This window comes from Ostrinia nubilalis, chromosome 15 (assembly GCF_963855985.1).
Source record: "Ostrinia nubilalis chromosome 15, ilOstNubi1.1, whole genome shotgun sequence".
NCBI lineage: Eukaryota > Metazoa > Arthropoda > Insecta > Lepidoptera > Crambidae > Ostrinia > Ostrinia nubilalis.
Genome location: NC_087102.1, coordinates 2,145,398 through 2,161,655, shown reverse-complemented (window position 1 = coordinate 2,161,655; position 16,258 = coordinate 2,145,398). Strand labels below are relative to the sequence as shown.

At 37.6% G+C, this 16,258-nt stretch overlaps 1 protein-coding gene and 1 non-coding gene across 2 annotated transcripts; one reads left to right on the top strand and one right to left on the bottom strand.

Annotated features, from left to right (window-relative positions):
* Positions 1-3,743: 3,743 nt before the first annotated feature.
* Positions 3,744-3,814, bottom strand: Trnag-ccc (transfer RNA glycine (anticodon CCC)). Its single transcript has one exon. It is a non-coding gene; the product is annotated as a tRNA-Gly (tRNA).
* A 5,825-nt stretch (positions 3,815-9,639) lies between these two features.
* LOC135078594 (uncharacterized) lies at positions 9,640-16,196 on the top strand. The gene is made up of 9 exons (XM_063973124.1): positions 9,640-9,888; positions 11,039-11,276; positions 12,398-12,720; positions 12,805-12,869; positions 12,969-13,079; positions 13,406-13,762; positions 15,079-15,186; positions 15,423-15,539; positions 15,948-16,196. Exons 2-9 carry the CDS (start codon positions 11,044-11,046, stop codon positions 16,194-16,196), a joined length of 1,563 nt encoding a protein of 520 aa, XP_063829194.1. The 5' UTR covers positions 9,640-9,888; positions 11,039-11,043.
* Positions 16,197-16,258: the final 62 nt, after the last annotated feature.

Below are 16,258 nucleotides of genomic sequence, written 5' to 3'. Positions count from 1 at the left end.
CGCGCGTAGCTACAATGCTACGACGTAGCAGCTGTCCAACGAGGTCATACTTGCGAAAATATAATAAGTTGGTGCTACGGGTGCATGAAAGATGTCTACGAGTCAAGTTTTTATGATACAAAAATCTGTCAAACTCCATACAAAAAACACCGGTTATCGTTATAATGCGGTTAAAGTTAGGTGGTGCAACTCAGCCATGATACAAAAATTACAATAGAACCGTAGTCGCGCGTAGCTACGACGCAAATGTATGCTAGCACCCGTCAAACGGAGAGAACGTTCTCGCTACTGATGCATGAATATTCAGCGCGACTTCTGAAAACATAATGAACTACGCCGTAGACAGCAGTCTAAGGTTACAACTATTACAACTATTGAACTATCTGACGTGTAAGGCACTACGAACTATTCTTAAGTTTTAGGGTAAATCAACTGTTAAGTAGGTACCTGCAAATTATCTTGTGTCATCAATGAAGCTTTCAAGTGTGATATTTGTAACAACAGCAATTTGTTAAAGGTAGGTAGGTATGAATTAAAAGCCATGCGAGCGAGTATATCAATCAATTAATCATTCACCACTTTCGCTTGATGCACAAAAACTTTGTGAACAGAGCACAAAGTTTTCGCAATATTTCTCATAAAACAGCCTGAAAGCACCTACTTGAAATGTAACCTTTGTATCTCCAAATAATGGTACACCTTTGATAATAAATACCCTATCACGCCCCCCCCAAGCACCGAATCCCGTAATCCATCAAGCCGGGAGCTGTATACATCAGAATAATGCCGTTAATTTCACACACGGTAATCCCGAGTGATGTGCCATGAAATAAACTGTCTTAAGGTGAGAAGGTAACGCATTGTGAGGACACAAACTGGCGGACCTGCCCTCCGAATAAAGTACGAAACACACTTAACAACCCGGAAACAGATCGTAACCGTATCAACTCGAGGCGGTCAGTTTTCTTTTAATGAAACTACGCAATGCACACTTCTTAAACGCCTCACCTCGCGGTTGACAGCGCGGCAAAAGGGGATACGGCGTTGATCCCTTTACGGTTTGATAAGTGTGTTATAACCTTAGAGTAACGTACAAAAGGACATCAGACTATACATTTGCATTGCAAAATAGCTTCAATCACAACGAAATAAGACACAGCAGCAGCTTGATGTAACTACTACTGCAATGTCGTTTGTACATTCGTACTGTGTACCTACCATGAGTTTACGTTAGGTGTGCTCGCTAGCGAGTACGTCAAAAATCTCTATGAAGATTTTGTTTCTTGAAAGTAGCCACTAGGGGCGCTGCACAATATGTCATACAATTAAATGTCATTTTTTTACGCAGTCGCTAGCGAGCACACCTAACGTAAACTCATGGTAAGCACACAGATTTAATTTGCAATCGTTTCATGGAGCGAAGTAATTATGTTTACAAAAAAACCGCAACGAAGCGATTTCAATTAAATACGTACAGTTCGATTTAAAAGAGTTTCATAGGGGTTGATAAGATACAACTTCTCGGTTGCCTTTAGTGAATACGTTACATGGTGTATCTTAATTAAATTTATTACTGTAGGTACTTTATATCAAAAATGAATTTAAATTCATTTTCTAAAAATGTGTTGTTAATACTGATAGGAAACTGTACCAGTCAACTCTGCAAGGAATTTCCAAGTAGGTATTCAATTTTTTTCAAGAGTCAAACCCCCAGCTAATCCGGACAGCTTACGTGTACTTGTCAGCAAATATAAAAACACGTCGACTGCCGCGGACCCCGCAAACGAGCCCACTTGGACTCCTCGGGTTTCGACAAATAACCAGCTCGAGGTGACCATGAGCTCACCAGGCGATGGGATAGTCCCGATTTTTGAGAATGTAAATAGGTAAACATTATCTCCCTCTTTAGTCGCCGTCTAATCTTTTTGAGCATGTCAGTAATGTAAAATTGTCTGTAGTCCTAGTCTTCGATACGGACCTTGAGAGAAACATACGCAGAATAATTGATGCGGTTCACATGAGCTAAAATGATAAGTAATATTGTACAAGTAAAACTAAATGCCAGCGCCTAGCGGTCAAGATTTGTATCGCATTTATAGGGACTTTTTTCTATTGTTTTTTACGTCACTAATAAACCACTATCCGCCATGATGAAACCTTGTAATGTCAACTCTCCATGGTTCACGTAAGTACAGGTTTGTTAGGACGGTTCCCGCAGAAGTACATCTGCTTGTTCTGGCTATTGGACAACTTGTAAATTATCTACCTACTTAAAATTTGTTTATTTCTCATGTAAGTGACTGTAATGTTTTTAATGAGAAATAAATGTTCTTTAAACCTAAACCTAACTCTCCCAGTGAGTTATCCTGCAGCAACCGTCTAGAAACAGAACTGAAGAGAGTTTTTTTTTATAATTAAAAGCATTGACAACGCCGCTCTTGTGGCGGAGTTTTGGGCTGACTGACACTGTATAGTTTGGTTGCACACGACAAGAAGAAGAAGATTAAAAGACTTGACGACCAGTCCGAGATGCATATAGATGTGTGGACACCGTAATTTTCGGCAGAGCCCAGATTAAATGTGCGCATAAGCTGCATATTACCAGGCCTGGCTCACTCCGCGCGGTACATCCGATAATTACCTACAGCGAAGCGCCCCGCCGGCGGGTATTATATCAGTCGAGTGTCACGCGCGCGCCCCTCAGGACGCTGGCGTGCGTTGTAGTATGATTATAATTCTATGATCGAAGTATTATTAAAAATGGACATAAAGAGAAAGAAATATTGTGCGGCGTTCGGGTGTTAAAATTCGAAAGGAAATCTACCGGATTTATCTTTTTTTTTCGCTTCCCAAAGATGCTGAAAGGTATGTTGGCCATGTAGGTAATCAATAATTCTTAGGATAGTATAGGAACCTAACCTACCATGACTACTGCTCAGAATTCGTTCGTTCGTTTCAGCCAAATGACGTCCACTGCTGGACAAAGGCCTCTCCCAAGGTTTTCCATAATGAATGCATACTTACCTACATACGTACCTCATTACAAATAAGTACCTAGATTAATTATTTTTTCACTAGACAGCAACCCTAACAGCGTAAGAAGAGTTCAGAGGCACGCGATAGAAAGAGACAAAACTTGTAGGTGAATAAAATTGTAGGTACGTAGTGCTGTGCGAGCTGAATTCCACTGTATCGCGTCGTAGCAAGACTCGCATTTATTTAAATCGTCTTGCGGAGTAATCCTTCTGTACCTGTACTATTACTTATTCTGTGATATTACAGGCGGCACAGGATTGTAGTGCTAATAATATGAGAGCGTGGGACACGTAGGGTCGGTTTCCGTATATGTATATTATATCCGCCATATTTAGTACATGATACCTACACAGCAGGATAGCAATGAGTTCAGAGTTGAAAAAAGTAAGTTTCGCTGAAACGCTGAAAAGAAACGAAAAAGTACCGGTAAATGAACTTATTAATAGGTAAATGTTTAAACATGAATGAAACAAACAATTTAAAACAAGAATAAAGTTTTAATGAACATGATTTGACAATTAATTGAATTGTATGTGTGTATTTTATTTTATTCATATTTTCAAATAAGAGAATTCTTATTTTCAACTCCGCTACGAGACTTAGTGTAAAAATAAAAGAAACTTGATTTGAATTAATTCAGTAATACAAAATACAGCTAATTTAAATACCCAAGTAAAAAAAATTAATACAATTGATTCAAAAGTAAGTGTACTGCCCGGGAATCGAACCCGGGTCGCAAGAATGGGAATCTTGCATGATACCACTACACCAGCAGTGCTTGCGTAACTTAGGCGAAATTGGTCATCCGTTTCTGAACGTAATAAACCTGTAGAAGGTAATGTTTTTCATTTTTACAGGAATTTCTGGACTTAATTAAACAATATTAATAAAATTGGGCGTATTTTATATAGGAGATACTATCTCTAATGTTGTTTAAGCCAATATTTTTTCTTACTTAATCCGACAAAGGACCTTTGTTCCTTGAAGTTGTAATTTACGTTTCATAAAATCGAAAACAAACGAAATTATGGATGTAAAGACACACCAAGCTAAAATTCCTTTGTCAGTCTGACAATATTTTGTAGACCGCATCGGTTAAAAACATAAGATTTCAAAAATAAATAAGTGCCTACCCGCACAAATCAAGACTTGCAGTAAGTATAAAGCGGTATATATTCCCAACCCTTTCCTTGACTTTAATTTCTCTAACTTTACTCCAACGTACACATACTTACCTACCAGCTCTTCAGCATATTCAGCATATTTCTGTGGCAAAACAACCTCTATTTCCACTACATAAGATGATAGGTAGTGTTAAGCTTGGTATGACGTCTGTACTAGTCTCGGCTTATATCACTTACATAGGTAAATATGTACACTTTTAGACATGCAATAAGTTCCAGCCGAAGAACAGCTCTGAGTCGTCAAGTTGGCACTTCCCACCTACTTACGCAACTTTGTTTAAAAGAACCCTGGAGCGGTTTTAGCGACTTCTTACGAACGTTTCTATTCTATCATTTTAAAGGTAGAAAGTTACGCTAAGCTATGTGATTTTCATTATATCCTTAGTCATTTATATTCTTGGCAAATCTTGTCGTTTTTCCTGTGATATTAGAAAAATACAAAGGAAAAACAGATACCTTCTGGGCTAGTAGAAACAATGATTTTTTTTTACTGTTTTTTGACGTTCATAAGTGCTACTAGTGGTCTAAATTGAATAGAATGTTTTTGATTTTTGATTTTGAATGCGATATTAATTCGTCGTAAAATTTCAAAGAGGAAAAACTCCAATAAATCGTTTTGCGTAAGCTAGTAGGGCTAGCGACTTTTAATTTTTTACCTTTAGAGAACAAATAGACGATATAATTTTATCAAATGCAATTTAGACGTCAAATATTTGGTAACTCAGTAAGATCAAAGAGAGTAGAAAAATTACAACAAAGGCTCAGGATGAGAGAACAGTTGAAATTTTTACTGTGTTAAAAGTCTGGCGTTTCTATAAACGTTAGTAAAAGTCGAAAGCATCAAGTGTGAGCATCCAAGAAACTTATAGTTGGTTTCTGTGACTAAACCCCTGTCTGTATCGATCGTGCAAAACAGTTTTGCTACAAATGTGAAGTCGGTAAAAGCAAGATTCCGGCTTCCAGTACCTACCCATATTTGTGAAACAATCTGGTATATAAGTATATGTAACTAGGATCTACTCGTACAAACTTACTACCATTGTGAGTTTTTTAGCTACTTTTATACGCTTGTTTGTGGCATGAATTTCTCGGTAGTTACGCTGGTGTGGACCTAAGATTGTCTATAATATGAATCAAGGTTAACACACAGTCATTGAATAAATAATAATATGTTTATTAAATTATGTTAATGAATAATATTTCAGCATATAATCAATCAAGAAAATCTTTTACATTATTCCAATTTGAAATTCGTAGCCAATTTCGTAGCACTCTTAACGATATTACACATTTCGGTAATTAGGTACAGTATTGACAGTCCTACTTGATGATAACTTTTAACTTTATGTTTCTGAATATGTAGCACCTAAGTAATTGTAACTCATATAATTTTTTAGGGTTCCGTACCTCATAAGGAAAAAACGGAACCCTTATAGGATCACTTTGTTGTCCGTCCGTCCGTCTGTCAAGACCCTTTATCTCAAGAACGCGTGAACGTATCAAGCTGAAATTCACATGAAATACTCAGGTCTATTGTCCCTTTAAGCTGTGAAAATATCAAACTTCTAAGCCAAGCCAATCAAAAGATACAGCCGATTATGTCGATATTTTCAACAAATTTTCGACACTCGCAAAGGAATCAAAACCTACAGGATACTTCCCGTAAACTCAGAATCTTGAAATTTGGCATAAAGCATTGTCATATAATGCAAATATAGGAAAAATTGCGAAAATTTCATTTTTTTAGTTATATAATATAATAAAAATATTTTAATAAAATGAAACTTACTACCTTATTTCTCACGAACGAATAAAGGTATCAAATTGAAATTTATACCAAATACCTAGATCTATTGTCCCTTTAAGAAGTAAAAAAATCAAACTTCTAAGTTAGAGCTCTTACACACGAGCAGCACATTGACGACAGCAAAGGCGACCGCAGTCGCCGTCACTTGTCGGCAGCTAGCCGTCGACGTGCCCGCAGCAAGCTGTCGACACGTCGACGTCTGCCGTCGACGAGTCGACAGCTTGCTGCGACGACCGTGTCGGCGTACGTCTTTGTACAGGAGCCAGCCAGTTGAAAATGGATTTCATTGAAGAAACACTGTTGTTGCATTTACTCCGTCGTCGTCGATGAAAGAGAAAGAACCGGTCATTGTGGGTTTAAGAAATGTTATTGAATAGAGAATGAGACTACACATATCGACGCCCATGCTCTATTTTTTAATGTTTTATTATGGTAGCCCTCTAAATTCGAGTTCCATATTATTTCATTGTTTTTGACAGCACTAATTTTTTAGCAATTCCGAATCAATTTGTTCGGAACTCATTAGGTGTGCGTGTAAGCTCCTGGACTACTGACAGTTGACCTTCAAAATGGCGGAGGCGGCTAGCTGCCGCCACCTGCCGGCGGCAGCCGCGAACGCGTCGACAGCACGTCGGCAGCATGTCGACAGCTAGCCGTCGCCTTCTGACGTCGACTGCAGTTACATGCGTCGACAGCAAAATGCTGTTCGTGTGTAAGAACCCTTAACGCGATCAAAAGATACAGCAGTTTATACCGACACCTTAGACGAATTTCCGTCACACGCTAGGGAATCAAAACCTACAAGGTACTTCCTGTGAACTCAGAATCTTGAAATTCGGCACGAAGCAACGTTATATAGTACAGATAAAGGAAAAATTGCGAAAATGATAAATTTGAAGTTATATAAAATTTAAAATATTATTTTTGCTTACATGACAAAATATTTTTTTAATAATTATAAACTTACTACCTACCCTTTTTCACATGAACGCGTAGAGATATTAAAGTTGAAATTCATATCAAACACTTCTTAAATCTAATTGCCTCTAAACTGTGAGAAATTCTAAATCAACGCAAAAATTCAAAACGCTGAGGTAGGTACCTACCTATAATGCAAATATAGGAAAAATAAATAAATAAAAAATAATCATACCGCATATTTTGAAATTCGCCACTACTCGCAACGGAATCAAGTAAGTAATTTGATTTAATACGTCATAAATTGTAAACCGCTACGTTTGTACGGCGGAACCCTCGGTGTGTGAGCCCGACTCGCACTTGGCCGGTTTTTATTCTTCAGGTTAACGTGTTAGTAAAATACGATGTCAATTAAAGCCTGTTTAAACCTCCATGGACTATACTCGTAATATTCCGAGCTAGCGAGTATATTAATAATTTATTACCTTAGCAGGTACTGCTGTTACACGAGAATTTGCGAAAATTAATAACACTACCTGAACCCATACAAAGCGGGTATAATCGGAGCGGTGAGTTATCGTAAGAATTACAATATTCCTTACTTAGGTACAGTCGACAGCACATCATAGTATGCATTTTAGTTACAGAATAACTAGCACAGCACCTAGGTAAGTATTTTCACTATGCAAGACCACAGATGTGTGCAAGACGCCTCAGTCACAAAATACTTAGCCATTTTTCTCAGCGTTTTTCTTGATGTACAATTTCTAATGTTTCTAGTAAGTATACCTATGAATAAAATAAACGTTTTGAACGATCATTTTAATACTTATGTAAATGATGTTCCCATGTAAGTGACTGTTATTGTCTTTTTTGAGAATAAATTTCTTTAACCATAATGTTCTGTGTCTGTTTGTTCTTCAAGTCAAATACTAGCGCTTGAAAAAAATATTTTTTATGAGACAGGAGGCAAAAATTAAGAAAGCAAATAATCTTTTTTAATATCTTAATTAAGTAGGCTAGCAGACAAATAAGAAATGCATTCGGTATTTGCAGATGCACCCTTTGTGCAATAAGGTTTCTGCGAGCCAGAGCACAATCTTGCGTCTCCACTCCAACCTATAATACCTTCGTGTCGTCTAATATATTCCAACAGCATTACGTGACGTTACTACATACCATAACTTGCCGGGCCGACTATACCACTAGGGTTATCAAGGAATTTGTGAAAATTAATAATGGTAGGCACATTCCCGCAATTTCGAGCGATAGCGTGCGACCGCGCGAATTACCATCTAGATGAGGCGAGTCAATTTATAGGTAAAAATTGCTACAAAGATTTATCAGTTTTAACCGACAAGGAAATAAAAGTCTGAAGCAACTTTTGAAAAATCTTTCCTTAAGTTTACGCGAAGAAAGACTTTTTACATATTTTATCACAAAGCTCAATACTAAAAACTGGTAAATAAACAAGCTAAATAAAAATGTTCAAAAAGGCCGGAAATAAGTGAAATAATTATGCAGTTCGCAAATATTTAGATAATTTGGTTATTAGATATATTATTTACCCCATGCCTTTTAATATACGTACTTAGTTTATTATGTATTTCCACGAAAATGTTTGATGAACAAAAAACTAAGATTTGCCACGGAAACTGATTAGCCAGTTTGCGTGGCAAATCTCAGTTTAAAAAAATATTAAAACAGAAATCAGTTAGAGTTTCAGTATAACAATGGACGTGCACTGCTGGAGAAAAGCCCCATACATTGCCACAACACCGGTCCCGTGCCAGGCAGCAATTATTTGGGATATGTTTAAGTGCCTTGAAAGTTAAAAAAAAGTCTTGAATTTTATTAGACAGCACAAAATAATGTGACATAGCGTGACTACATTTTCGGCAAAAGTAAACCTACCTATATTTGAGTGACACGTGTCAATTTACATAAGCAGCCACTCTGTATTCGCGCGGGCCCGGCCAGTCGTTGCTATTCCAGGACAAATATGCCATAGTGCCCTGGGGCACCGCCGTTTCTATAAGTTACAATTTAGACATGAGAATGTATTGGATGCCTAGTTTTTTTGAGGAAATTAGGAGCTTAGTGGGTTATTCTAGTGGAGATATTCTTGAAGTGAAGAAAAATAGCATATTTATTCGAAACAAATACTTTTGAATGAAAATTAAAAATATTTTGGCACTTATGTATTCGTCACAAGACTTAGGTTGATGTTGATGATATTGATGCCAAATTCACCCTCTGAAAGTTAATCTTACATCACTATTAGGTAGTCTAATAATTATGAGCATTTCAAATGTAACCTTATTTTCAAAATTTTCACATACTCCGACGTTATGACAAGTTTTAAGTTTCGTGACTTTTCAATTTTTTTAAGAACATTAACTATTGTTATGATTTAACTCCATCTTTTTACTGTTAGTGGAATTTACTTGGAAGTTCCAAAAAGGGTTCGGTAGCTACCCCGTCGTCCTTGAAGATAGTTAGTACATCTATGTACAGTCACTAGGTGGCGTGCGTATTTGATTTAATGAAAATAGCAAATTAAATCCCAGCAAAAGCTTTTAGCTTTGTTACCAAGTGCAATTAACTAACTATAGAAGCTATTTCACTATTTTAGGCAAAGTATGTTAGATTGAAAGAAAGAAAATTCTAAACAAATGCATGTACCTTTCATTTTCCCCCGCCAGAGGCGCTGCCATCGCTGCCCACTTCCGCATGCGTACAAGTTTTCCTTGTTTTTCAATGTCCACGATTCATGAATGGCTCCCCTTCATAACCTTTGCCAGTAGTATTAAATTTACTTCGTTAATTAATGTTATAAAATGTTAGCTTTAACAACCTTTAATAATCGTGTGGAACCAATTAGGTAGTGTTGTGTCTTACAAAACGATAGGATTTCCCGCTAATTTGACAATAAAAACAATCGTAAGTACATCTTATTTTTTTCTTCGATTTACTTCGTTACGCAAGAGGATTTATTGTTTTATGCCAGTTAGTTTTAACGCTAAGGTTAATATAGTTTTAATTTTGGTCCAAAAAGGATTTGCTTCGGTAGAGATTCATAGCGTAAATTCTTTGAAAACATAAGTAACTGCGGTAATTTTATCGATTTGACACTTTCACCCGGATACCCATTTGTGAATGGTTTCAATGTAGCAGTGTTTGCCCTACGATGAAAATAGATCAAGGTTCGTTTCATTTGATCGCAATTTTGTGTAAAATTCTGTAAAGAGCCATGAAAAAATTACAGCTGATGTGCAAACAACCTACAATTGTAATTGCCTATGTTTATATTTTTGTGTTATGGAAATATTTCATAAGTTATTAACACTTCGTCCTTGTAGATTAGATTAATTACTGCGATTATTTTTGACCTAGAATAAGTTGCTATACGAATTACTGTTATTATAATAAGGTTTATACTTTTCTTCTCTGTTGTCCATTTTACTGTGATTATACCTACTACAGATAGGAGTCTCCTAAAGCTTTTTTATGGATAATTCTTAAATAATTATGATGTCTTTCAATTCCCGTTGGCGAGCCGCCAAATGGACAATTTATTGAAGTGCTTATCCTGCTTGATGTTGGCAGAAGGCGACATTACTCCACTTGGTAGTAAAAAGAGAATGAACAAAATAATTTATTTGGCCCAAATAGATTAATTATTGATTCTTATCACTAATTAAAGAAAAGTTTCTTGAACTCACTCTTCTTTGATCTTAATTTAATGTTGATTCCAAATAAGTAAAGTTTGAAAACGCACTTCTCACTCACAACTCACAGAAAATCTAAATTTTCATGAGGTAGTTACTCATTGTACCTATTCTGGGAAACATGAAAAGATTATGGAAAAACTGAGGAGTTTTTAGATAAATTATACAGGCCAATATCCTCTCTAACCATACCTACCATGTTGTTATACCCAACGGGGTTTATATTTGCAGGGTCTCCATTAGATTGCATTGAGGTAAGGTATTGGTAACAACACTTGTAATCTGTTTGATGCATGATAAATTGCTTACATCCACTTAACACCTACATTTTCTTTCGACCCTTATCTCGTTTGTCTTTTTAGCAAAAATGTCGACCAGTCCTTTCCCCTACACGTGCGAGCTATGCGGCGCGGAGGGCCTCACAGACGAGGGCATGCGGTCCCACACCTTGGAGGCCCACGTGGCAGGACGACCAGAGTGTCCCTTCTGCGACTGTGCTGTCCCACAACCACAACTGTTGGGACACGTGCAGAGAGCGCATCTGCATTACCTGACGCCAGAGAGAGAGCTCATGGCGTTTATAGACGACCAAAGTCCGAGGTAAGAACCTAAGTAGTGTCCCTTCTGCGACTGCGCTGTCCCACAGCCACAGCTGCTGGGACACGTGCAGAAGGCGCATCTGCATTACCTGACGCCGGAGAGAGAGCTTATGGCGTTTATAGACGACCAAAGTCCGAGGTAAGATCCTAAGTAGTGTCCCTTCTGCGAATGTGCTGTCCCACAACCACAACTGCTGGGACACGTGCAAAGAGCGCATCTGCCTTATCTGACGCCAGAGAGAGAGCTCATGGCGTTTATAGACGACCAAAGTCCGAGGTAAGAAGCAAACCTTAAGCTAGAAAGTACTTAGTGTCCCTTCTGAGACTGCGCTGTCCCATAGCCGCAGCTGTTGGGATTATGTGCAGAGAGCACATTTTGCATTATCTAACGAGGGTGCTCATGGCATTTATAGACGTTCAAAGTCCGAGGTATGTAGTGAACCCTGAAAAAAACACTTCAAAGCATGAATGCGTGCTATCTAATGCCAAATCCATCACTTATTAGTTACCTTAGTAGTTTGTCTTCTGCGACTGCGCTGTCCCACAACCACAGCTGTTGGGACACATGCAAAGAGCGCATCTGTATTACGTGACGCCGGAGAGGGAACTCATGGCATTTATAGACGACCAAAGTCCGAGGTAAGAAGCAAAGTTTAAGAAGTAGGTAACCCTCAAGTACGTAAGTAGTGTCTCTTCTGCGACTGTGCTGTCCCAAAGCCACAACTGTTGGGATACATGTAGAGAGCGTAGATACCTAAGTATATTGTAACTGTTTAGTACCCATGCAACTACTGGAGACGATAACTATTACGCCGTAGGAATCTGAAAAGGGGCATTAGGTATCACTTCTGAGTTACCATATTCTGGCGTCACTCAATCTCCAGTTATTATTACTTAACCCCTTTGGCACGTATAGTGCTTGTATGCGCTACAAATTATTTATGCATTCGTGATGTCGCCCATTTTTTATAATGGCTGTAATATAGGGAGTGGAAGGGACCTACTTCCTTAATGAGCATGTAAATCAAATACTTGCCACCACATTTTCATAACGCAAAAAAGAGCCTGCTGTAAAATAATAAAAAGGTGCCCTACATTTGACTTCTACTTTTGCCTTTTCAGCTTTGACGAAGACTCCAAAATGACAACGACAGACAGTTGCAGCTACAACACGCCTGGTTCCATCAATGGTTGGCATAGCCCTGACACCTCTACTTCCTTCCACAACGGAGCCATATCCAAAAACCTCAGTTACCACAACGGTTACCAGGACAAAGATTATAGGAGTGAGAAGGATGAAGACAGATGCTCAAGGTCGCCCAAAAACATCAACTTGACGAATGGCCTGAAGAATATAAATATCAGCAACGGAGTTATACCAAAGAAAGTGCAGAGCAGACAGAATTCGAACGATGGGGAAGTGATGAATGGGCATGATAGAAAAGGTGACTTTAGGGCTTCTTGGAACTTTTGCCTTGCGAATTCGTACTTTAAGCAGTTACTTTACTTATTCTTAAAAATATTTCTAGGTATTCATTCTAGTCCAAGCCACAATTCAAGCAACAATTACGAAGGCTCACCAAATAAAAATAAGGTAAGAAATACCTATCTGATAACATTTTAAAACATAAATAGCCCCGCGGATTCGTTGGTAATTCTTATTAAAATTGATAATGATTTAATTAATTTACAGTTGACTATGGCCAGTGCAGGGCAAGGATCTCCACTAAGATCTCAATTGGCATTAAAATTGAAACCCAACACTCCAAAGAAATCAGCTCCTACGCCGAGTCCTACTGTGCAGGTGAGTAGAAAATACTTTAAAGGACTATCCCACCCTTTCCGACCTCTAGCTAGATAATGATTTTTTTTTTCACACACTCATCAAACAAATTGTCGATAAAGCTGTTTGTTAATGATTTTTTTGACTAGAGCTTGGAAAAATAAAAACAATAAAAACTATGACTGTCAATGTCAAAAGTTCTTTGACATTTACCCACCATAACAAAAACAAACCCACAAAATTTGTGAAATGTGAATAAATAAACACTAAAAACTCAAATTAAAAGGTGCCTTATGCATAAATTAAAACCACAAAGTGATTTCCTAACTTTCTGCTATTGATTCCAGTGCCTTCTCTGTGATTTCACGTCAACATGCCCACGGAAATTGGAAGAGCACATAAACAGGGCTCATTTCGACCTCACGTCTCCTTCTGTGATGGGGAACGCGAATGCTAACGCGGAAAACCCTACCCTGGTGGTGAACAACCCCACTTTAGGGGTGAATAACTCTACCCTGGGGCTGAACAATCCCACTTTGACCCTGGATAACCCCACACTGGCTTTGAGCGCTATGGCCATGTCTCCGGGGCCCCACGGGTCATCCTTTCAGTGTCCGATCTGTGAGAGAGAGTTTGTGAACGGATCTGAGGTAGAAGTGCATGTTAATGTTGAGCATCGGGACATATTGAGTCCGCAGAAAGGGGTATGTATTCATTGTGTTTAATTATAAATCTTATTTAACTTTAGTAGTAGATAACAACTGTCTACAGCATTTTTGCGCACGGGTTATGCATAGCTTATTTTTATTGCTTTATGACCTAGAAATAAGAATAACAACAAAAAATTGTTCTGAATTTGCTTTTATGTGTAAAAAATAGAAAAATTCATATCAATGAATGTATGAAACGTGAACATAGAGATGATTCAATTGGTTGCCAAATATATTTTTTTCTTTCTTTCTTTCATTCTTTCTAATTATTAAAACATATCAAACATCCATTTAAGATTAATTCTCACAAGAGAAAATTTAAAATAGAGTCCAAATATTTATTAAAAATGAAAAGTTCTAATTTCCTGTCATGTTCCATAGAAGATTTTTCGCATAAAAATCTAACCCTATCATGCTTTCAGTATACTGGCCTTGGTAACGTCGTCTCTCAAATCTCACTATATTTTGATGAAAGCGTGCCCCTTGTTCTTGCGAATAAGCCCCCATAATTATTTGTAAATATATCCCAATGAGAATGGGACATGCATCTTTAGAGACATTCTACTATGAAGATGGAAAATTCAAATCGCTATTACTTCTTAAAAAGCAAATATTTTCGATTTGTAATCGCACTTTTTTATATAAATTTGCTTACATAATCAGAATATAATAAGTAAAATCCATGTGCAAAAAAAAATTTTTTTTTTGTTGACCGGTGTAATCTATGAAACATGTGCTTTATCATTTTCTTCAGCATTTGATTTTAACATTAATATCAATGAACCGTATGAAACTCAACTAAAACTTTCACTTCTCAGAAACCACCTTGTCATAAATTCAATAATGTTTACTGCTTTATAATACTTAAATATAATATCCCATGCCATAATAATATCCCACCCCCTTAAAATATCCCATAATTTACATTCAGACTAGCCGGTTATAAAACTTACTCAAATGTCGACTCAATATTGATTTCTAAATTGACTAATGACATTTTAATTATCCTTTACCTAGTGAGTTGTTGGCATTGTGATTTGTCACATGCCCATACAATACTTCTAGGGCAAATTGGCCAGGCTTAATAGCTTTCTAAAAGCTAGTAGAGTCAGTGGTAGGTATTTCAAACTATTATACATTTAAGTTTTAAAATCATACCTATATCAACTACTTAAGATGCCAAACCTAAGTTTGTGCCAAAGTCAGTCTACAACTAAATAATTGACAAGGCAACATCTATCATCCTTTCAGATATTATAAATACTATCCACTACCATAAGTAAACTAACAAATAATCCTTTATATTCTAGGACCAGGTTGACAATGCATCGTGTGAGGACGTAGTAATGATGGAAGAGAGTCCAGTCAGCAACTGTCCGGTGTGCTGCCAGCCCCTGCCGTTGTCACAGCATGAACTGGTATTCACCTATAAAAAATAATTTATATGTATTTGATTTGGAAAAATATTTTCAAAGCAATACCGCAAAAGGCTAGTTTCCTAAAAAAATTTTTTTAGTCCGTCATGTTTAATATCAAAAAATATTGGACACATACATTTTTATTTCTCAATCTAACAAATAATTACATAGTTATGGTGAGTTGAAGTTAAATCTATCTTTATTCGACAATCCTAGCCACAAATATTTGTCCACAGATCCAACACATAGAGGAGCACTTTGAGAGGGGGGAGGAGGGAGGCGCGGTAGCACTCTCAGCCGCCGAGAGGGAAGCGCAGAAGAACAGAGAGGAACATGAGTTTCAACTCCTGAGGGTAAACTATTGTTTAATTTTCTTAGCTTGACAAAAGTTTGTTAAAAGATCACACTATATCTATCATCATCTGCATTTCATTAACATAAAGTTGAAACTTTATGCTAAGTCACCTTAAAATTCGTTAAAATCATTAAGTCCGCCTTATGTACACTGTTTTATGTGAATTCAAGTTTAAAATAAATAAATAAAATCAGTAGGTTTGAATTTAACCAATCCTCTTTAATTTATCAGGGGCAAATGGAGGATTTGAACTTTACTCAACATTGAACATCACTCAATCAACATTAATCAGGCCTCTACCTGATGTTCGCATATCTGTCTCTTAGTCGCCACTTCGTAGAACATCCACGAGAATATGTGGTATTTTTCTAATATGCCAGAATCATATAGCTTTAAATGCTTACAGGCGCAATACGGCATGGAAGAGGACGAAGAAGGCTACACGAATCGAGCCACAAACAGCCTTAAGCGGGCCGTGTACAGCGGAGCCCTATCCGTGGCCGGCTACTACGAGCGCAGCGTCGGGCTCCGCAAGGCCTCCGCCCTGGGACGGGACACCGGCTCCTCCAAGACGAACGGTGAGCGACACATCATAAGGGAAGGGGATGGGGACGGCTTAAAAGTCACCAACAGCCTCAGGCGTCCGAGACACTAGCTCGATCTTTGAAGACTAACGGTAAACGACACAGTATCATAGATAGGGGATGGGGATGTCTG